This window comes from Onychostruthus taczanowskii, unplaced genomic scaffold, assembly GCF_017590055.1.
Source record: "Onychostruthus taczanowskii isolate IOZ18803 unplaced genomic scaffold, ASM1759005v1 scaffold49, whole genome shotgun sequence".
In the NCBI taxonomy this organism is placed as follows: Eukaryota; Metazoa; Chordata; class Aves; order Passeriformes; family Passeridae; genus Onychostruthus; species Onychostruthus taczanowskii.
Window position 1 is genome coordinate 1,906,537 of NW_024502458.1, and position 22,359 is coordinate 1,928,895.

At 42.1% G+C, this 22,359-nt stretch overlaps 1 protein-coding gene across 6 annotated transcripts in view; it reads right to left on the bottom strand.

The window, feature by feature from the left end:
* Positions 1-22,359, bottom strand: part of OSBPL5 (oxysterol binding protein like 5) — a 135,855-nt gene that overhangs the window by 50,394 nt on the left and 63,102 nt on the right. For 5 of the 6 annotated variants that reach the window (XM_041415034.1, XM_041415033.1, XM_041415029.1 and 2 more), the window contains exons 2-4: positions 10,703-10,859; positions 4,969-5,042; positions 3,856-3,918 (exon numbers count right to left, since the gene is read on the bottom strand). In XM_041415034.1, coding sequence (XP_041270968.1) covers positions 3,856-3,918; positions 4,969-5,042; positions 10,703-10,838 — 273 coding nt within the window. In that variant the 5' untranslated portion in view covers positions 10,839-10,859. The remainder of the gene's footprint in view (positions 1-3,855; positions 3,919-4,968; positions 5,043-10,702; positions 10,860-22,359) is intronic. The other variant, XM_041415032.1, reaches the window with a different exon arrangement.

Consider the following 22,359-nt stretch of genomic DNA (forward strand, 5'->3'; position numbering starts at 1 on the left):
ATCAGCATGCCAGCCGTGCCCAGGACAACAGCAAGAGGAATATCCTGTTACTTAGCTCAAGCAATCCTTGCTGCACAACAGCTAGAATTATTCCAAATCAGAAAGATTTTAAATAAAGTCATTCTCAAGCTGTGCTCTGCATGGTAACAGCAGTGACATCTTACAAGTCACCCTTTTGTCTTCTTTGCATCCAAGAGAGAGAAAGAAAAGATCAGATGGGAATTTGAAGGCAGAACAAAAGGAGCTGGGGTCATAAGTTATGCTTCACAAAATCAGTGACATGTCCTTGGTCAGATGTAATTTCTCCAGTATCTTTTCCACATATAATTGCTACAAATCATGATCACACAGAAACAAAATAAATGAAAGAAAAGTTGTTTAAGTAGTATAAAAACTATGGAAAGAACTGGGTTTGACATTACAACTGAGAAACTCCTTGTTACTCACATGAATATTCACAGATATCTCAACCAAATGCAAGCAATTTTGGTTTCATTATATTACAAGCATCTCTTTTTGAAAACTTTTTTACTTTTGTTGTGAATGAACAGCTCATCCAAAGCACAGTAGAGTCAGTGAAACTAATCTTACTGACAAACAACCTTTGCAGTAGGAAATATTAACCTTCAACTGATATACTGCTTTATAGCAAGCTGAATAATTTTCAACTGAAACTTTCCAGTTGGGAAAAAACCCAACATAATGATCTCTCTCATTTCAACAATGTTACAAAGATACAGTGACTGTTTACAACTCTGAAAAAACACAATAATTAGCACAAACTGAAAAGCCTGTACAAATAAACAGCTGACATGACAGCAGCATCTGGGGAAAATAACTGGTAAAATTCAGCCATCCAAGCAACTTCAAATATCTAGTTATACCAGTGTTCCGTGGAATCCTTGACTCCATTGCATCAATTTATGGTAAATAAAGAAAAACTCACAGACCTCACAGGATTTCCATTTGATCACTGAAGTGTGCCTTGCATGGGAAGTTCATTCTGCAAGGTCAGAATATCTAAAGAGAACATTTGAGGCGAGATGGGAAGTTGGACACTGAGAAAGATGCTGTTTCACATGACTGTCCTACACTTAGTGCAGGCAGAAAGCTGAAGCAGTTTTGATTTCCCCTCCAGCTATAGGCACAGCTTTTCTCCCTAGTTGAGATTAAACAAAGTGAGCAATGAAAAACAATGGGACCTGCAGTTCTGCTAAATTTTTTAATAAATAATTTCAATTTCAGCACTTCCATCTGCCCTCACCTTCCTTATCAGAAACACTAGACTAAAGAATTACAATCACAAGTGACCTATGCTGACGTGATTGCACTGCAGTGGCTTACCCAAAGTTATCAGCTTTGAGTTACTACTGTCCACATTCACCTCTGTGAGGCACCTGGGTGTTTTCAGGGCTTGTATGTACCTACAGAAGTTAGAGCTGCTCCATGTTTTCCACTTCACATGCAAAATTCCACGTCCTCCTCAACCTGATTCTCCCAGGATACTCCAGGCTATGCCTCTGCTCAGTTGAAATCAGCTGCAAAGCTCTCTGTGGACAACTGTGACTACCCTAAAGTGCTGCCCTTGGAACTGAGGAAGCCACGTGTGCTGAGCCAGGGCACAGGAACTGAGTGGAAGTGTTCCTAGACACAACAGGCTCCAAAATAATGCCATCCACAACACGGAGGCCATGAAGTATGGTAAAGAAAAGACAGCAAGGGTTCAGTTGAGCATAACCACCACCTGGAAGGGCCAGAGTCTCCCATTAAGCTGAGCTTAACACACAGGGGATATTTCACTCCTGACTCTCTCCAAGGTGATTCCTGCAATATCTGGGTCTGTCTGCCAAACAATTCCTTGGTTTGCTGGCTAAGGGAGAACAGAGGAAAAGGCACCCTTGTAAACTGCCACATTTGTGAATGATATTCTATGTTAGTCCTGAGTGTAACCATGACTGGAATTACCTCAGAGGTCAGGAGCATGATTCATAGATCAAGCAGGGTGAGCTTAAGAGAGTATGGGAACTGTAGCTTAAATCTCAAGTGATGAGTGTGTGCAGTTTCAAACCAATGTGCAGCTAAAATAAATTCCCAGGAAAGAAAGCAAGAGAACATGCAGCACTGCATACTGCAATAAAAGCTGTCTCAGCGGACTGTAACAGCATCAAATGAAGCACAAACCAAAACAAAGGCACCTACTGTCACTATCAGGTATGTGCTAACTATACTGCCCGGTGGCAGAGACAAGCTTGAGGCTTAGAGACAGTTTGGTGATACTTTCACATCCCACCTACAAGCCCTCATCCCAGAAAACAAAGATAAAGGACTCTAAAACAGAGAGAAACTAATAGGAGAAACAATCTGAGATAAGTAAGCTAACATTTTTTTCCCTTTGAAAAAGGAGATGAAAGAGACCCCACTTTAAAAATTAAATAGGAGACAACACGCTGCAGAAAGTTACCAATGTAAAATGTAGCTCAACTGTGCCTTATATATGTTCCAATAAAATGTGGGTCAGGAAGCCACAGCTGAAATTACAAATACATATATATAGTGCCAAGAACCACACAAACACATTGAAATCAAATGTTCCAGTATCAAATATTTGACTGTCTGTACAGACAGGACTGGGATGTGTTCACACCTCAGCGAGAGCAGCCCACCCATGAGCACAGGGCAGTGTGGCTGCAGGTAAGTCTTCACAGCTCACAAGTTCACAGACATTTATAGGGCTTTTATGCCACATTCTCTCTGCTAACTTGGGCAACCTGCAGCCTTCTCCATCATGAAGTGTGGGTATGGCCTGGGTGAACGAAATGCAGAACTGTTTCCACCTCGCTAATGAAGACATGAAACAGAAACACAATGAAAATGCCTTGGCAATGCAGGGAATCCAAGGCAGAGTTGAGGTTCCCCAAGCCCCAGTCCAGGGAAAGAATCACTTGACTGGCTTTCCTTTCCTTCTTACTACTGAGTGAAAGTAGTTAATATGCTGTGGTACCTCAAAATAGTGCTGTTGAAAGAACACTGATTTCCAACAAAGTTCTTCATACCCACCGTACCAAAAGAAGGGCAAATATCCATGGCATGGATCTGTAACCTATAACATTCACTTTTTAATCCATTAATTAAACTAGCACACTCTACAGTCCAGTCTCTAGCAATTATTTCTCCCCCCTGCTATCAGGAATCTAAATATGACCCCATTAGGGCACACTTCTCCCTTTGGCTCAAGTAGGTGGAATCACTTTATTTTTAAACTGAAATAGTATGACAGATCACTACTCACAGTTGTGAAAGCTGTCAGTAAGGCTTTATTTTATGGCATTAGATGTGAAAAATTATTTATTAAACAAACTGACCACGAGTTTGCCTGAATTTTTAAGCAACAAAACATTTCACAATAAGGACTCCCTACTGTCATTGCAAAGCATGACAGAAGGCAAGGAACATGGCTAGAAGAGAGCAAGGTACTGCACAACACAGCAAGGTTAAGAAGAGTGAAGTGAATTTAATCTCGAAGTGAAATCTAGGTAGGCACCCAAATCTGCCATGGGTGCTTCTCCTTTCAAAATCATACCTGCAGGAGACTGAATGTCAAGGAAGGCCTGGAGGCTGGGGAAACACAGCTGAGCCAAGCTCTCACCCAGAAACCTCACATAAATACATTCCTATTCCTATGTTCATCCTGCATCTCGGAAATCAAACTCCCTTTTGGACAGCATTTCAGTGCTCTGAGCTGTCTTGTCCAGACTAAGTCCTTCTTTACATTCCTAAGCCATTGGAAATTCAACACCACTCCATGTAAGGCGTGCAGAACATCTAGCTTTAACACACAGCCCTGGATGCAGTTACCTGGTCCTTGGGTTTCTCCACTGCCAGGATAAGTGGGAGGCTGATTTTCCTTGAGGAACCTGCCTGAAAAAGCAAAACCAAGATTGGTTTGCAGCTTGCCAGGCTCCAGCAATAGCAGAGGACATGTACACAAGTCCTTGTTGCATACTCCCAAAGCTCTTCTCATCATCATCTGCCTGGGCTGACTTCTGCCAGGGCATCCCAGCACAACAACCTGCAAGCTCCAGGCAAGCACAGAAAAACGTACTGGAAGATGCACAGATTATTTTCATGTCTCACAAGAAATCACTTGTATGCAGCTGTTTCTTTCATGCTATATTTTCATTTCAGCTGGTGCCACTTGCATTTTACAGCTTCATAGTTTAAAATAAATTTAGTTAAAAATTTATTAACTGGCCTCGCTTCTATTTCTAGTTACCCTCCAGAAACATGTTAGGGAGCTGCAGCCAAAAAAGCTGTACATGAATCTCAAAGCCAGATCTCGTTATAAGGTTGATTCCATCTCTACAGGAAATCAAACCCTGGCACTCTGTAACTCTTGATCTAGAGGCAGGTTTTGAGCAGTGAGATCCAGGGACTTTAGATTCAGTTTTACCTCTCCCTACCAGGCTGGATGGAAAAGTTATGTTCAGGAAATGTTGATTAGTTTGTCTTCCTCTCCTGTTACACCAATTCCCAGAGCTCTCTCCCAGGCTCTCCACTCACTGTTCCAGATGCTGTGCACTACACTAAATATTACAGTTTTCTTTTGCAAAACAATTAAGATTTATGATTGCCTTGCTGATCAGGAACAGCAGGAGACATCTCTGCTGACAAAATCAACCTTCCAACCATAATTGTCCATATCTAATTACACTGCCAAATGAGGCCCAAATAAACCAGGTTCTTCTGTGGGAGGTGAAATCAAGCCAGAGGAAAGTGCAGGCTTCCTTGTCATCCCAACCATGCAAAAACACTAATTTTCTTTCCCTCAAAATATGCACACACAGTTCCTGCAGAAACAGAGGGAGAGGCTTTCTCAATGACTTTTAAAAAAAGAAGGGTAAGAATGATTAATAACATCCTGAGAAGAAATGAAAGCAAGACTGGGAATGGTTCCCTATCCCCAAGTACCTTGCTAATGGAGTTTGGAGTCTGTGGTGTTTCATCCTTCAGTGACGATGGGCTGTTTCCTTCCACATCTTTTCCTGCAACAAAAAAAATGTGGTTCAAAACCAGCAAGATTCTGTGCAAAACCATGGCTCATCATGGCCTGAGAAGGGTTACTGTTATCAGCACACAAAGGAAGTTATCATGAGCAAGAGCAAGCACACCATGATCCCAGAGAGGGATGGTGTCAAATTTGAAATAGCCTCAATCCTCATGCTTGGATAAAAAAACTGCTCAAAAGTAAGGTCTCAAAACACCATGGAAAACCAGCATGATGGTTGCAAAGTCCAGCATTTGAAAGCTGGAAAAAAAACCAGAAATAAGGTTGCTTATGCATCCTTAATCAGCTCCCTTCTGTGTCCGCATTATGATGCAGGCTTTAATTACATTACCACAGTCTGTTCTTTCCTTACATACCCCATGCCTTGTTCAGTGCAAATAATAAATGCAATTCAGTTAATAAGCAGCTATTCAATCCTCCTTGGTCAGTATCTGGCAACTATACACTGATGCACTTGATAGCATGCTTTGTTGGACAAATAATAACCATGATCACAAAATGATCACAGAAGACAGAAGAGTATCTAGGCATAATTAGTAAAACAAAATTATAAAAAAACCAACAGACTTGCAAAAGATCAATGTCTTCTGACCAAGTTATTTCTTAAAATAAGAAATATTTTAAATTTACAAGCAGTAAATTAGTACTATGACATTTTCCAATCACTGTAGAAATATGTAGTCACTACCCAAACATCTTAAACTTGCATACATTATATACTGGCATGAGTGTGTAGTTCCAGTCCAAGCAATAAAATGTAATGATAAATACTGTTCTTTTGGCCAAATATAATCATGGTCTTAGAGTAAAAGAAAGCATAGAGCTTTTATTAAAAAAAAAAAAGCCAAAAAATAGAATCTGATGAGACTAGATTTTTAGTGCCAAGACAGTCATTGTTAACCAATTACAATGTCATTTTCTTAGAATCACTGGCAATCAGAGCTTCAGAATACAGGAGGCAGTAAAGAACTACCAAGACAGTTAAACACTGTCCATTTGTGGCACACTGCAAACATGGGAACTGTTGAAAATATTTCTAACACTGTGTGGGCCAGCCTTGGAAATAGCATCAAACCCAAAACTGGCAAGGGAAAACCCCGATTCTCCTGAAGTCAGCAGAAACTGTCATAGATGTGTCAGAACCATAATTTCTCCTGGAATTATCAGAGCAGCCCTTTAAGAAGCCAAGCACTGTTAGGGAAGTCAGCCACAGGAGCCCATGCTGACACAGGAGGCCTGGGAGAAGAGGGACAGCAGGTATGCTGTTCATGTTGGGGCGTGGAGTGGAGGAAGGAGCCATCCAGACACACAGGAAAGTGGTGCCACAACACAGGACCCATATCTCAACCTACTTTCTTAGCTGTCACTCCACCTCTGGCAACCCTGAGCCCTAAATAAAGCACTCAGAATCCTGATGTTTGTGGGCAGGAGAACATTTAAAAAAAATTTTAAAAAGTCACCTGTGGCCAGAGATTTGACAGTGACTTTGGGCTACCATGACAAGTGGGGTGGCCATAAGCGCTGCTGTGCATGGAATAGAACATGGATCTCCATACTTTTTTTTTCTCTTATGTCATTTTCATCTCTATAATCCCCATTCTCCCTAAAAGAGACAGAGAAGGATGGAAAAAACCTCATAAAACCATGTAGCTGTTGCACTTTTTTCTCCATGAAGAGTTTTTTCTGCACATCTATGGGAAAGTAACATATGGTCTAAAAGTTCACGTAAAGTTAATGGGAATCAGCTGCTGCCTGCTCCAAGGGAATGTTGTCTATTAGCACAACAGAATTCGTATCCATTCTTCATTATGTCTCATTTCTTAAAAAAAGCTTAACTCCAGGCTTGTAGCTGTAAAAAAGCCTGGATGTGAGACATTTCTGCCTTCTCTCAGTAATGCACTTAAAAGGATTGGCACCTGAACAATGAAATTTTCCCCGTTCTTGAGGTTCTGGACAATCCTGCTCAGAGAGCATTATGGGAAAAAAAAAGGAACATGCAACTGCCCATTCTTACTGTATCATTTACAAGGCTTCATTACATGTGTTCATTAAGCAAAACCTACTAGTTTCTTATGCCAAATGCATTAAGTCTACTGGAAATTGTGAGGGAAAGGCTGTTTCTCAGAGAGAATCCCTCTGAATCCCTGATCTTTCCTGTCTGTCGCAAGGAACCCTGCTGCAGCCATGCAGAAGAAGTGGGCCAGCCCTTGTTTGGAAAGCAAACTTCACAGGAACAATACAGAAGTTTCTCAGAAACCCATGCATACAGTTAAGTGCACAGAAAGCTCAAAAGTGAGAGTCTCACCCAGAGCACAACAGACACAGCCACCTCGAGAAAATAAATAGGAAACCACAGAAAAACATAAGAGGAGCTAAACATGAACTGGCTATAGAACGTGAAACACTTATCTCCCTGATCAAGAAAACATAATGCCCACAATAGAAAGAGTGATGAGCCTTGCAATTTAAAGTGCTGGTTGCCACCAGGGCACACAAAGAAGGGTCCTCCACAAAGTAGCCCAAAAATTCTGCACCAAATAACAAAAAACATTTTGGGAAGAGAATCAGTAGTGCTTATGGAAACAGCCTTCATCACATTGTGAAAAAAACTGCCAACCCTCCAGTCTTGTGGCTAGAGAGTAGAATTGCTGACACTTTCTTTTTATCCATTATTATCATGCACAGGGGAACTAAATATTTAGTTCCTTTTCAGAACAGTAACCATTCCTTTTCTTTGGTTTTCTGCTAGGCATCAATCCTAGCAGGATTTTGCCACAGGTGCATTTGCCTTTCCCCTTTATAAAGAATGATACAGCAAGCATGACTGATAAACTACAAGAGGAAATACAAGCTCTGATGTGTGACAAAACTATTGTGAATAAAACCCATTTCTGCTGTAAATATCAGCCATGTGACCCAATGTGAACACCTGAAATGTAGTTCTGTGTATCTCTCACAGGAGAATTCCCATATTCATGAAAGTACATCTCTTAGGATTCAGATAAGCCAATCTAAATTTTTATTTAAAGACCCTGTGCAATCTTGCAGCCTAATCAAAAAGAGAGATTCGGTAAAAATTCTTATACCAATAAATTTCCTGTCCTCTGAAATAGAAAACAGAGAAAGGTTCTCTCTCCTCATGGCTAAGTGAAAGACAGACATGAACAAGGAACAAGAATTCATGTCCCTCTGATTTGTGAGCTCCCTATAAAAAGAAATATCTTACTCAATTTTCTCTCAGTTACAAGAATCATTAGCACTTTTGCATGCAAGCAAAAATCAAGAAGTCCAAAGTGCTATTTCAGATAGTGCCCTCTGCATTTTCCATATGTTTCCTTAAAATAAAATTAATTCTCTTGCTGAACTGCATCTCCACAGTGCAGCTCTCCTGGGGTGTAAAGTCTGTCACTCCCTTCTCTCTGAAATATTTACTTGCACATCTTCATTGTTGGAGGGTGAATCCTAGGTGATGGTGCAGTAAGAGCTACAGCTCCAGCACATCACAACACACTGAATTTCAGACAGAAAATCACTGGGCTTTGCTGCCCACTGCACCCACTCAACACAACCAGCCCAGTGCTCAGGTAAGGGGAACTTGCTGGGCTCAGACAGCAAAACACAGACCACTGGAAAAGCCTCAAGAACTGAAAGCTCATGTAAAACAACAGAGAAAAATAGAGAACAGAGAAATATGGGATGCAGCTTATGGACACAGAGCTGTGGTTTATCTGTGGTGACAGCAGCATTGTTCAGAGGAACAGGAGAAGGTAGGGAGACACACACAAGGCTCAGAGGAGAACAAGGCAGAGGCAGCAGCAAAGGAGTGAAAGCAGAGCCTGCCATAGGAAATGGCAGCTGAACATGAAGAATAACAGGCCCTTCTTGCAGGAAATATGAGGAAAACAAAGAGACAAGGCAGCTCCACGGGGACAGAAAACAAATGAAAGAGGAGTAAGGATAGACAAAACCCCAGACTCCCTGCAAGAAATCCCCTGACTGAAGCAGTAAATTCTGTCTGTTTAAAAGGGATATTCTCTCCTTTACAAATCCTTTAGCCTATCTCTTCCTTTGCAATACTGAGGGCTACAGTCCTCACTGGCACCAGCGCTGGGAGAACTGTGCAGCAGAACAGAAGATCCATCGTGGCTCAAGGCACTTGTTCTGCTGAGCCCTGCCAGCAGGGATCAAGGAGCAACAAGGTGATGAGGGAAGCTGAGGAAGAGAAAAATTCTTCCAGCCACCTCCTCCACATTGAAACTCTCAACTTTCCCTGGTTTCTAAAATATTACAGCACTGAAATATAACTGTGAGGGAGTCAGTAACTTTTTTAGTATTGAAAATGCTGGTAAGGACTGAAGAAAGAACTGGGAAAACTCTAAAGATATGGCTCTCCATCACCTCAAACAAGGGGAAGTAAAAACAAGCTGGAAAATCAGGCCTTCAGCTCCCAAGGATAGCAGAAGCAAGCTATTTATTTGCCACAAGTTTGTACAGACTGTACTTATGGGCAGTCAGCTGTTCAGAAGTCCCTCCTGGTTTGAAATGTATGAGATTTTAGGTGTCCCATTTTAAATTGTTTTCAATTTGATTACTGAAAGGTTGTTGAAGCTTCCAGCTGCCTCAGTGACAGCCAGGATTAGTCAGCACTGCTGAAAATAGGCTCCCCACTGCCTTACAGCACACACAAACAAAATTCCTGCACAATCAGAGGCCCTTGAAACCTTTGCGCTTAAAGACAATTAGCTCAGGAAACCCAGACCTGATTCTGGGCTACACCTGCAAAGCCCAGAGAGTCTGTTGGGTGCTACATCTATGTGAGCACTGAAACCTTTTGACAGATGCTGTGTTCTTTCTCCAGATATCAGTGTTTTGAGACCTCACAGGTGCTCTGAGATTATTTACAACTGACATGGCAGATGCAGATGACAGCTCTACAAACTTGTGACTGCCCCCTGAAGCACTTGTTTACAGACTGGAACAGAAGCATTGTCTGCAGACTGCAATCAAGGGAAGATTTCCATGTTTACTGTGAGCAACAAATTCTGAAACAATAAAATGAGCTCTTTTTCCTTCAAGAAAGGTGCTAGGAAATTCAAAGCTAAAAAAAAAATAATGTAAAGAGAATGCTTAAAGCTAGTTTGCCATTCATTGCAACATGTCAAGATTCCTGGTACTTATAGTGCTTGTAGATATTTACAGAACATTAACCACAGAAATTTTGCTCTTGTTATATTTATTCTGGGCTCTAAATCTGAACAGGGAAACCTGCCATTAAACATCTGCAAATGGGGACAGTAAATTTTAAGCAAGCGCAACGCTTAGGGTGAAACACATCAAGTGACTTAAAGTGGATGTGCCTGAAAACATTATAGTAATTTTTAAAATGTAAGGCCATGCAGCATTCAATCAGTTCCAAACCCCAATTCTCATGCCCTCCATTCCCACTTAATGGCATGGCAATGAAAACCAGCAGCATCATGGAAGCAGCACTGTCTGGGATCCAGTACTGCTGTGTTGCAGCACCTTCTCTCACTTTCTCTTTCACATTCTTGTTTCTCTGGCAGCATGCTGAGATATCTACCTGCATTCAAGCACCTGAGGCATGCTGCTTTCTGCACTGACACCCCAGAAACCCACCTGGGCTGAGCGGGTAGATGTCGTTGTCGGCCCCGAAGAACAGGTTGCGCGTCAGCTTGCGAGGATCGACCTTCTGAGGGGTGGACGAGGCCGGACAGAGGGAGAACCTGCGACGAAGAAAGTTCTCCTCCTTCATGGCATGAGCTGTGGGGGTTTTCTGAAACAGAAAGATTGATTACAGTTAATTTCAAGACACAGGAAATCAAAGTTTTCACACCTAGATGGCTCCGCTGCTTCAAAGCCACCTAATCCTATGCAGTGTGCCAGATCTTTTTATAGAGTGCCAGAAGGCCATGCAGGGAAAAAAAACAACTATGTTAGTTTGAAGCTACAATTACTGATTTGCTGACTCGCAGTATTTGTAAACTGTAGGGAAGCAGGACACTGCTCCTCAGTGAATCCAGGCAGTATAACAACTTCCTGCCTACAAGGATCTATCAGGATAACAGCTACTCACTAGTTCCATTCAGTGCCTAACATCCAGTACACAGTGCCTGAAATGGTTCTTTTTTTTTTTTTCTTTTTTTCTTTTTTAAAGCTTTTGAGTCTCATAAATGCAACTCCATTGGCGTCTGCAGAGTTACACCATCTCCACACAAATCAGCATTAATCTGAGCTGTGTGGAGGAAGACCAGCTGCACTGGCTGCAGGGAACAGCAAGAGATCACACCAGTCACTCCCACCCTTATTTCCTATTACAGCACATATATGTGATTTTGGTTTTTTAAAATGGCATTAAGATCAGCCTTGCAGTTTGATCAGTAAGATACCCATTGCTGCTCTGTGAAGGTAAAGACCAGCATTTGTGTCCCCAAAAGCCTCTCTGCATCTCTGTACTGGTGGTACTTTGCTCTTTACCACAGCTTGGCTAATTAGACCATCCTGGCTGGAATTAAAGGGTTTTTTATACCCATCCAACAAGCAGTTCTTTCTTACCCTTTACAAACAGATATTATGACTGTCTCCTACCAGAGTTACAGGCTTTATTCTCTCCCCACGTGCAGCCAGAGGCAGGGCTCTGGATAGCACTAAGAAGTGTTAACCCAACCTTTGGGTGGGCATCCCTCACCACAAGGTCTGCTGCTTCTCTGGTGAGCAGTTACTGAGGTAAGGAAAACCCCTTAAGGATAGTACACATTTCCTGAAAAGCATCTCCAAGTTTTCCTATCTCTTTCAGGTTACTGGGAAAACAAAGAAAAGGTTGCCCAGAGTCACAGTGCAGTTTGGAAGGGCAGGACCAACAAGCTCCTAAGGTCACCTTCATGGCACAGGGCGAAAATGGGCTGATAATAGGCTAGAAGACCCTGCCCTATCCTTCCTGCTCCCAGGACAACCCCTGTGCTTGCACTGCCCAAATGCCCAATTCCATGGGAAACCTTCAACAGCCTCTTGGAACTCAGCCTTCACAGCTAAGTCACCACACGAGGGGATGCCATGAATGCGTCCCAGCGTGAGGAACTCCCCTCCTCTGTATTATCTGGGCTCTCTAACTCCACCTTCCCCGCCAATCCCTGTAGATGACAGGCCGAATGTTTCAGGTTTTGCAATTTTTAAACATTTATTTGCCCAGCAGACTGCATCAGCTTTATAAATTAGCTTCTGTGTAGCAGGCAAGAGACAATCTGCTCCTTCTTTCCTGCAAGAGACAGTCTCAGTGCCCAAGAGCTTTATCTGATTTAAACCAGGCTGGACTCCAGCAAAGTGTATGGGTTACCAAAACCACTCTGAGCAGCAGGTCTTTCTGAACCCAGCTCACCATGGGACGTATGAGACATCAGGGTCTGTAACATCCAACAGGCTGATGGGTAGCAGGTGGGGCTAGCCCAAAAATGGGACTCCCCTGGGCTGTGCAGCTGCCATTTGAAGGGGACGTGTGTCCCCTGTTGGGCCTGCATCATCCTTGGAGGATGGGCCAAGGTCTGTGCAGTGACTGCTAAGAACTCCAAAAGCCATGTGTGCCAGCATGAAGTAATGTAAGACAGCACACACAGCAGCAGAACTTCACCACAACCCCTTCAGAGAGCTCTTGGTGAAAGGCTTTCTGTTTGAGCTCCAGGACACACACACTGCAGGGGGCTGCCATGGGCTGAGCCTTGCCTGGCACCCCATGCAGGGCCATGTTTCAGGCTGATGATGTGTGATGGCAGCCAGGTGAAATGAGGGGACTGCAGCTTTCCCCTTGCTGCTGCCCTGCCTCCTGCCAATTCAATGGCCCAGGAAACTGCTCTGCAAACATATCCAGGCTCAAAAGGTCCCCAGGCTGCCACTGTGGCCAACAGCATCTCTGAGGCAGCAGGTAACATAGCTAACTTAGCAATGTAAATAAACCTCTGTTTGCTTAGAAACTCCTGACTGCATATGGCTGGGTGGGGAGAGATGTAAAACTTGACTGCTAACTTTAAAAAAAGAAAGGAAAGAGGGGAGGAAAACACAGCCAGCTACATGTCTGAAAGCAAAGTATTTAAAAATAATCCAGGTCTAAATAGCTGGGTTTGGAATGCTAACAGTGAGCTATTTTTTGTCCTTGTTCCCAGAAAGGCAGTCTCAACTCTCCACCTCTGGAGCTGCTCCTAAGTGGCTTGGAACAAAAGTAGATGAGTGGGATATTTTCCCCAAAAAGCAGGGACCTGGTGAGGCCTGATTGCCTGGTGCCAGTCAGGCAGGAAGGTGTTCAGAAATTCCAGACTCACCCAGTAGAAGGAGGCTGGAGAACAGGTTACAAACTTAAAGCATCCATCCATCAGCTCTTACATCCTAACAGGGTGACAGAAAGGCTATGTCCATCATCATTTTGTCTCAGCAATACCATGAGCTGTGTCAGTGAAGAACTGCCAGCCAGCTCACACTGATGTCAGCAGCAAAACCCCAAAACACAATTTTTTTTCCAATTGTTGCTCTATTTACTAAGCAGAGAGACCAATACACTGATGTTTTACTCGCTTACTATTTCCCACCATTTAACCACAGGATAATTGTCAGAATTGCTGTGCTGATGCTCCCTCATTCCCACAGTTATTTAAGCCACCAGCTTGATGGCACAAAAAAATCTGGATGCCTTGTTCAACTGGGAACAGCCCGTAACAAAGGAAAAAGACTTTTCTCAGTTCTGGCTCTTTTCTTACGTATCTTCATACAAACTTGTGGCAGCAGCTCATCTCTTTTTGACCACATAGATTAATTTGAGTAAGTTTCTCTTGACTGGTGCTTTTTTGCAGAAGATCCCCAGTGACTGAAGCTCCCTAAGAAGCAGCAGCAGAGATATGTCTGTCTGTCAGTCACACACACACAACCATGCAACACACCATGCCACCAGCATATTTTCTGTCTTGTTTTTCCAATATGCCTACATAAGATATATTTGACCCTCATCCAGACAGGCTCTTAGGTAGCACAATATCACAAAACCAGACATTTTCTGTTATACTCTGGGTTTTCTTAATACATCAGAGACTTTTTTCCATGTCTGGAGAAAATGTAGTTCACATTATTAAGACTGTACAATAAACCTTGGTTTTCAAAAGACATCACTGTGTGTGTCTGCATCTGTATCTACCCTGTTTCATCCTCCTTCCCAACCCCACTAGTACCATTTGAAAATGTCACAGAACTCCAGCAGACATTAGAAAACTTGAAAATATTAGTTTCTTAAAAGTTCTATCTTAAAAGATCATGGCTAAAGAAAGGAGTGAAACTGTAAAGCTGTCCTCCAAACCCAGCTATTACCAAATATCAGTGAATCCAACATAAGCTACAAATTCATAAGAAACTGAGGCCTCATTAACTCACTTACCCAGAGAACTACTTCTTTTATCCGTCCATAAAGGTCTGACTGCTCAAGCTGGCTTCAAATAACATAAAGCTCATGAGAGCTGTAGGGGAAGATGAGCAGTAGATGCCAGGGACAATTTTCCAAAGGGGTGTAACAGGGAAAGTGTGAGGTGTGTTCATTGCTTTTCACAAGAGGACTCTTTTAGACATGTAAATAATCCAGAAAACATACAGAATTCAGTGCTGATGAAGTATCTGGTAAGAAATAAGCAACAACAGAAGATAGGCTTCTAGACATGAGTGATTTAGAGCCTCAGATCTTTCATGGTTGATTTGAAGACAACACTGTTGTTCTGAAATCCAAACCTACTTCTAAATCAGCATTTTGGAGATTGCTTCAGGATATGGCAGATGCTTCAGGGAAACCAGTTCTGTGGGGGCTCACAGAATAGAGAGAAGGTAAAGATCAAAATTAGGCCAAAATTGCAGAAGGCCAAAAATTGCCATTCTGTCACCAAACCACTTATGAAACACAAGGCAAGAAATGTCACCCCCTGCTACAGCATTCCCTCCCAATCCAGCAGACGAGATGAAGAATTGTCCTAGAAGGACAACATGTCTTAATTTGAAGATGCCAACTAGTGCAGAATCCTACACTTAGAAAAATAACCTCATAGCGAAAAACCTTCATTCTAGTTCCTGCATTCATTTACTTGGTTGTTAGTGTTGGTAGATTAAAGTGCCCTGAAGTTTGCAGCTCAGGTCATTTCTGTCCTTCCTATCTGTCCTCTTGATCATAAAAATGAAGGAAAGGTGGTACAGAGAGTATTGACAGAGCCACTAAACACAGTCCTTTTCAGGATTGCTCCTTTTGTGTTGACAGCTTTCTAAGCAGTAATGGACTATTAAATACGAGCTGTTCACTAGAGCTTAAAAAGGAATAAATAATTCAGCAGGAAGAAATAAATTTCTTACTGACTCTGTCTTTGAGACCTCTTTATCTTTTAAAAATGCAAAATACAGCAGAAGTCTATGGCAAACCCCCATGAAGCACAGGACAAATGACAGTAGTGAACTTAACGGGGTGCAACAGCATAGTGGGACCTTCCCTCCCAGGTGGCTTCAGGAACAGCCAACGAAGAGCAATGGGGCAAGAATAAAAGTTACTTTATCAGCAAACCTCGTGGCTACTATTAAAGCAAATGGGAACTGCCAGGGCTCTTTCTCTTCTGGGACTTCATCCATTTTGGATGAAGGCAGTGACTACAACACCTAAAGATGATCACTGTTGGTGCAGAGATGCCTTTCACACACACCTGTTCTGCATCCTGGGCCTTTTGTGCTTGCTGGGAAGTAGTGGAAGCTTTCAGCATCAGGCTTGAAGCTTCTGGGAAAGGAATTTTCCTGGCTCCTTCTTTAAATTTTCAAAGTTCCTGATATATAATTACCACACAGCTAAACATTGTGCAGATATTACGTTGTCCGTACCCTCTGCAAACTTGTGGGTAGGTTGGTTTGCTTACTCTCATTTCCAGCATTTTAAAATAGATTGGAAATATGTACTTCTCTATAAATAGTTAATTAGGGGTTTTATATAGTCAAGGAGGCTGTGCTAGTTAGAGGGGGCTCTTAATTATTCAAAGCTTGTTTCCAACAACCTTCTCTTTTTCTGGTCACTAAGTATTTCTCAGAAATTAAACTAAATTGTATTTTGTATTCAAAGCAGTCATTCACTCCAAAACCTGCATCAATAGGGAAAATTAGATCTAAAGATACTGACATTTCCTGATCCAATTAACCCTGAGGAGGTAAAAAATTCATGAATTAAATGACAAAGAAAATTGTTAGCAGATACATATCTAGTGATTACAGTTCTAAGTATTAATAAGGAAAAACAGCAACACAGATCCTCAATAAGAGTAAATTATTAGTTCAATGGTGTGCTGGTGATTTACAACAGCTGAAGAACCACAATCAATTCAGGAAGTCTGTGAAATCTGTTTCTGAAAGCTATTCCCAAAAATGCCTATTAATAAGATAGATAATTGGACAACCAACCCTCCTAGTAACAGTTAAACAAAACCTGATACAGTGCAAAGTGACTGTGCAGGCAAGGTTTTTCTCTACCAAATTCATGTTTGTTGATTAGAGAAATGACAAAATACACATTTTGCAGCTGACACTGAATGTTTTGGGCTCTTGGGCTGTTAGTTGGAACCTGAAGCAATGGAGCTTCAGAGCAGGGGTCAGCTGTTCACTATTCCCGTAATTATTTAGGGTCAACTATTTCTCTGTGGTGCAGGCAAGAGCACCTTTCCTCACCAGCGGTACTGCAGGAGTGCTCTGATTTTATGCATTGCCATATCCTCTGCTGCATGCCACACTACTCAGCTTGACAATCAGCCCAGGCTGGAAAATCAAGAAACGTGGGTTGCTGAAGACACCCATCTGCAACCAAGGGATGGACTTTGTTAAGATTATATGCAACAGATTTCTCTCAGCTGCTTTGGCAAGCTCAGGAGCATGGCTAGTTTTTCCCTACAATCTAGCTCAAAGCTCACATGTCCTGCAGAGTCCTTAGAGCTGCTTGCCTTGTGCTGTTTTTGTGGAAGTTGCCTGCCACAGCCAGCCCAGCTATCTGCCCTTGCTTTCTCTGACAATGGAAGAACAACCTCTTTCTATCACTCCCTGCCTTTTCCTGCACTGGGCAGTGAAATTCACGTAGTAATCAGGAGACAGAATTATTTCCTCCCTTAATTCTCTGTAAGATGTCTTGATTAATGTTTCCTTTGTATACACAGAACATTTCCAGCTTCAGGCACACCAGCAGCACTCAGATGCATAATCTTCTTACAACTAATCTCTCTCTATGGTGAGCATTATGTACAAAGACTACAAACAGAACAACTGCAGGCAAAACCAGGCCCTGAATGCCTACACTGAGGAAAAAAAAACATCCCAGGTCATCCCTCTGGGGATCCCTATCTAACACAGGACTTAGAAATTTCAAGGTAGGGTCACACAGGGCAGAACATTTTTATTTGACATGTAGGAAAACTTCATCTTCAGAATCACCTCTGGTTTGGATAAAACATCTGTGAGCAAACACCAGCCCATCACTAAAGCCACATTGTGCTGGGCAAAGTGATTGCTGCAGCCTCATGGCTCAGAAAAGGGCACTGCAATAAGCACTACCTACACAATCCTTGTGTGGTTTGCTTCTTTCTTAAAACAGCTGCAACTGACTCAGTAAATATTGCACTGCTGATTTCTTCTAGCTAAGAATATCAAGTAGGTTGCTGAAATGAATGCTTAATGATTTTCACATCCACCTCTTCTGACCTTTAAACTGTAAATTGATTGTTATGCAAAGGCTATTAATTTAACAAAGCATATTAAATTTCTCACTAGCACTGAGGAGCTTCTCCTGACTTACCATCTCACTGGTCTTTCCCCTTGTTAACTGCATAGATCATACCTCACTTGCTGTAATTACAAGTAGTACATCAAAATTAATTATTTCCTTGGCAATGGCAGGTGAATACAGAATTGAAGGTCTAACCCACACTACCAGAAGGATGAGAAAGTCTCCAGAACTCAGTGAAAAACAGGAGTGAGAACCTTTCCTGCAGATCTTTTTATCTCAGTCCCTCACTTTATTTTCATTAAATCATACTCTGCATAATCTCCTTTAGCCCCCAGTTCCTGAATGCATCTCAATTCAATATAACTCATGCAAAGGCATTTTCTTGAAGCACCAATCTATGCAGGAAGGTGAGGTGCTTGCTTGGAATCCTCTTCAGCCCTTTAATCCCATGTTCTAATATTTTCAACTGAAGAGATAAATCACACCTGTTAAGTATATACCAAGCACCTTATCCATCTTACTGAACTTTTATTTAAAGCTTACCATTATTTGTTACTGATATCTCTTCACCAGCATTCTTCCAAGTAGGAAAAGTCAAAACTCAGATTAGCAAAGACTCCTCACCAAAATATAATGTACAGCCAAGCATGTGTGCAGCACATAGGAAGAAATGTGCAATCCCAGATCAAAACTCATCTCCTGATGCAGTTTTCATAACAAACTAGCCAAAAAATTCCAGTAAGGATCCACCTCGAGATAAGCTCAGGAAACCAGATCTCTGCCTCTAAATTTCAGTTAATCTAGAAACACTTCAATACATCTTTAATTGAAAGTTTCACAGAGGTGACACAAGCATTCTCAGCTGCTTCTCAGCAGTGAACTCAGGAGGCTCTTAGAGATACAGTTAACACAAAATCAAGGTATAAGCACAACTTGGGCACATACACACAAATTACCCTTGAGAGCTAGACAGCTGGAGTAGGGCTTACAGCATGGGCTACAAGGAAGGCATGCAAGGCAGGCTAGAAATGATATCTGAGAAATCAACTGAGCACAACATGGCCAGTTCATTCTGAAATCTATGCTGGTGCCTGCTACTAATTCAAACTTGTTCAGGTAAGCAGATATAAGCCACCACCACACTCACACTGCAGTACAGATGACTCTTGAATCCCTATTGCTTGTGCTGGAAGTGTGGGCACAGCTCCTGGGCAGCACACAGTGGTTTGGCAGTGCCAAACCACAATGTCCAAGCCAAAAGGCAAGATTCCCTTTGACTTCCATGGGCACGAGGCTCAGGCACAGAGACATGGTATAAGGTTAGCCACTAAAAAACAGTGTTTAAAGTTTTGTACTAGTTAGGGAAATAAGCTCTCACTTATTAATTTAAATATAAATAATATTAGGCCTAAAGATGAAAATACTGGACATATAACTCAAAAGCAGATTTGAAGTGCTCTGCTTCCTTTTTTGTTGTGGTTATTGACATAGACAGCTCATGTACCCGTTAAAGTTTTCATTTGAGGCCTGCTCTGAACACATCTCCAAGGGCATTTCAGGGAGCAAGTCTCATGAACAGAATTAATGAATTATATAATGGTGAACCACATCCACCTTTGACACATTGACTTTTCCAGTAATTATCCATAACTCACACAGTACATGTTGCTTGAGGAATGGCTATCCCACATCCTCCCATGCCCTGAAGTTTTCATGTGTGCTGTTAGCACTACCCTCCAACAACCTCCTACACAATCCTTTTAAACTGTAGCTGTTCTAAGAGAACAGCTTTCTAATTACCCTTTTTTTCTAGAGTTACCTCAGGCGTAAGAGACCTTAGGCTATGGTAAGGGCCACCCTGATGGATTCACCACAACAGGCTTTGGGAAGAGGGAGCTTGGTCCCACATGGGACTCTGTCATCCCCACTCCTGCAGGGGCTGACAGGATTTGGTATAAACTCAGGGCAGTGAGAGCTGGTATCAGGTGCACAGAAACATAAATAAGACAGTAACTTAGTTGCTTTAGCTAAACCTATTGGAAATTTAAAGCCATGACAAAATCACTTTGGTTTGGACAGGGGCACAGTTATATCATTTGCAAGCAGGCCACGTCTTCAAGGCCAGTTCTTGCCTTGATATTTTTCTTTGAAAAGAACATATTAAAGAGCATCATTACTGCCTCATCCTGCTAAATCACATAATAAGAACATATTCCCTTTTAATGGAAGGATTCTACTTTTAATGACATTTTTAAAAACCCAGATGACTGCAAGCCTCACTGATGGTTTTCTGTGATATCCACCTCAGCCTTTATACAATTAAGACTGGAAAAGATTGTGCCTTGGGGCTACATTGCCACCACACAATGGCTAGGAAATAGGAAGTTAATTTGAAGACCTGCTTTCATGCTTGAGAGGGTCCTTCTGACATTATTCCCTTGTTTGTGAAATACTGCCCCCATGTAACAAAGTAAACCAGAATCAATTTCTAGCTCAAGTCTGTTGAGCCATTCCCAGACTTGGGCTCCAAGGGGAACTTTGCCACAGCAGTAAGGCAAGGGTAATGGCAGGAAAGGATGTTTACAGACCATCTTACAAGACAGAAAACAAATGCTGTTCAATACCACAAAGATTCAGTTCCAGATTATGCTACGAGCATCCAGGGTCCCAAAGAATTTTAGATTAGAAGTGTATTTCTACCTTGACATATTGTATGAGCACAAACTATATTTCCACCCAATGGCTCTAAAAACCCCAAGCTTACTAAATTATGGCTGACCTGGCTCACCTGCTTCTGCAGAACAGGTAAATGATGGGGAAATGACCACATCCTGTGGGGCTCTAATCATGCTGAATTTTCCACTCTATTTTTTTGTTTCTCCTATCAGATTCAGACAGGATCTGTAAATCTCAGGGGCCTTCATAAGGAGGGCTGAATAAACATGACAAAATAAATTTTAAGGAAGTGCATCTATTTTTGAAGAGATCCTTATATGTCCCTGTTCAGCTTCTCAGACTTTTGGGCACTGTAATATACTAGGATCTGTTGTACAGTGGTTGAAATTTAGAATTCACCTATACTTCCTCTAATATAGCCACTCTCCCTGAAATTCTTCAGGAAATGAATATACTGAGTATCTCTGCATAAACCTCACTATTTCTCAGAGACGAAGGCATCCAGCTCCTCCTTCAACATTAGTTAAAAGTCAGTACTGCAGTTATTTTGGTCCTAGATTTTTAATTAAAAATCTCTGCAGGAGGAGGGGAACTAGACAACTCACAAAGAGTGTGCAGAGTGGGATTTATGCTGTGTTAAATGAGCCCAAAGGACTCAAACTGTGCAAAGGCTGATTGAGCATCCATGATGAAACCCACTCTCAGCTTCAGCTCTCAAGATGAAAACCCTCCTGTGCCTACCCCAGTCTCTCCTTCTCTCCCAGTTTACCTCACACAATAAAAAAAAGCAGATAGGATGAACTCTTTACATTGTGGCTTTCCTTCAACTCAGCCAGCGGGAGTTTTAGGCACACAGGTGGATGAGCACACCCATGTCATACATATCTAACTGTGTATTTGCCTTTTCCCATCTCCTTCCACTTGTTCAACTAAAATTATCCCAGTATTTTTGCCAGTGACTACTCTGTACTCATACAATTGTCCCACTATCAGGTGCAGCATGCTGGACATAAGCAAGACTGAAACTGAGTTATCAGCCATAAGTTAAAGCCCTGGAGAATCAGGATTCCCAGGCTTATGGGCAGCAAACCTAACAATACAGCTCTTGATACAAGACAACAAATCTGAAAGCTGTGGAATTCAGGAACAGGACTCTTCTTATCACTTTAAAGCTAACCTATACTGACACCAGCTTTTTTTGTCACTGAATGGAAACATGCAGGCAAAAGAATCTAACTGAAACAATAGTATAGCTTGGCTACAAACCCTCCTGGCTATAAGCACTGGCAACTGGAAATACAAGGGAGGTCAAAATCAGCCCTGCCTGGAGAGCTCCCAGCTGGGGAGGGTAGGGAAGGCCTCACCACGCAGCATAACACCAACACAAGGATGTCCATGCCACAGGAGAGCTCAAAGGAGAATATGGAGAACAAGGGGCACCTGCAGACCCCGCTTCTATAGATTTATAGATCACACTGGCCTTCAGCAGCTCCATGCCAAAAGCAAAAATGTGGCTTTAAGCAAACATAAATCCCTGACTCCCACACAAATGTGAGCTGAGGTCTGACCCAAAAGGAAGATCAGGTCCTCAGCATCCAGACTGGCCTTGTCTGAAAGGAAGCCAAACACAATACAGCCAGTTCACAGCATTTTCTTTATCACAGTGCTAAGAGCAGTTATACAATGCTTTCCAATAAAGGACACAGCAATTTATCACAGAGACAGCAGTTAGCAGGAAACACTTCCATTATCTCTGCTATGGAAAGGAAGTGACAAAGAGAATGGCTAAAAGGTGACAGTTTTTATGAGGCCAGACTTCAGGCCCTCTCAGGGTGAAGAAGAAGGC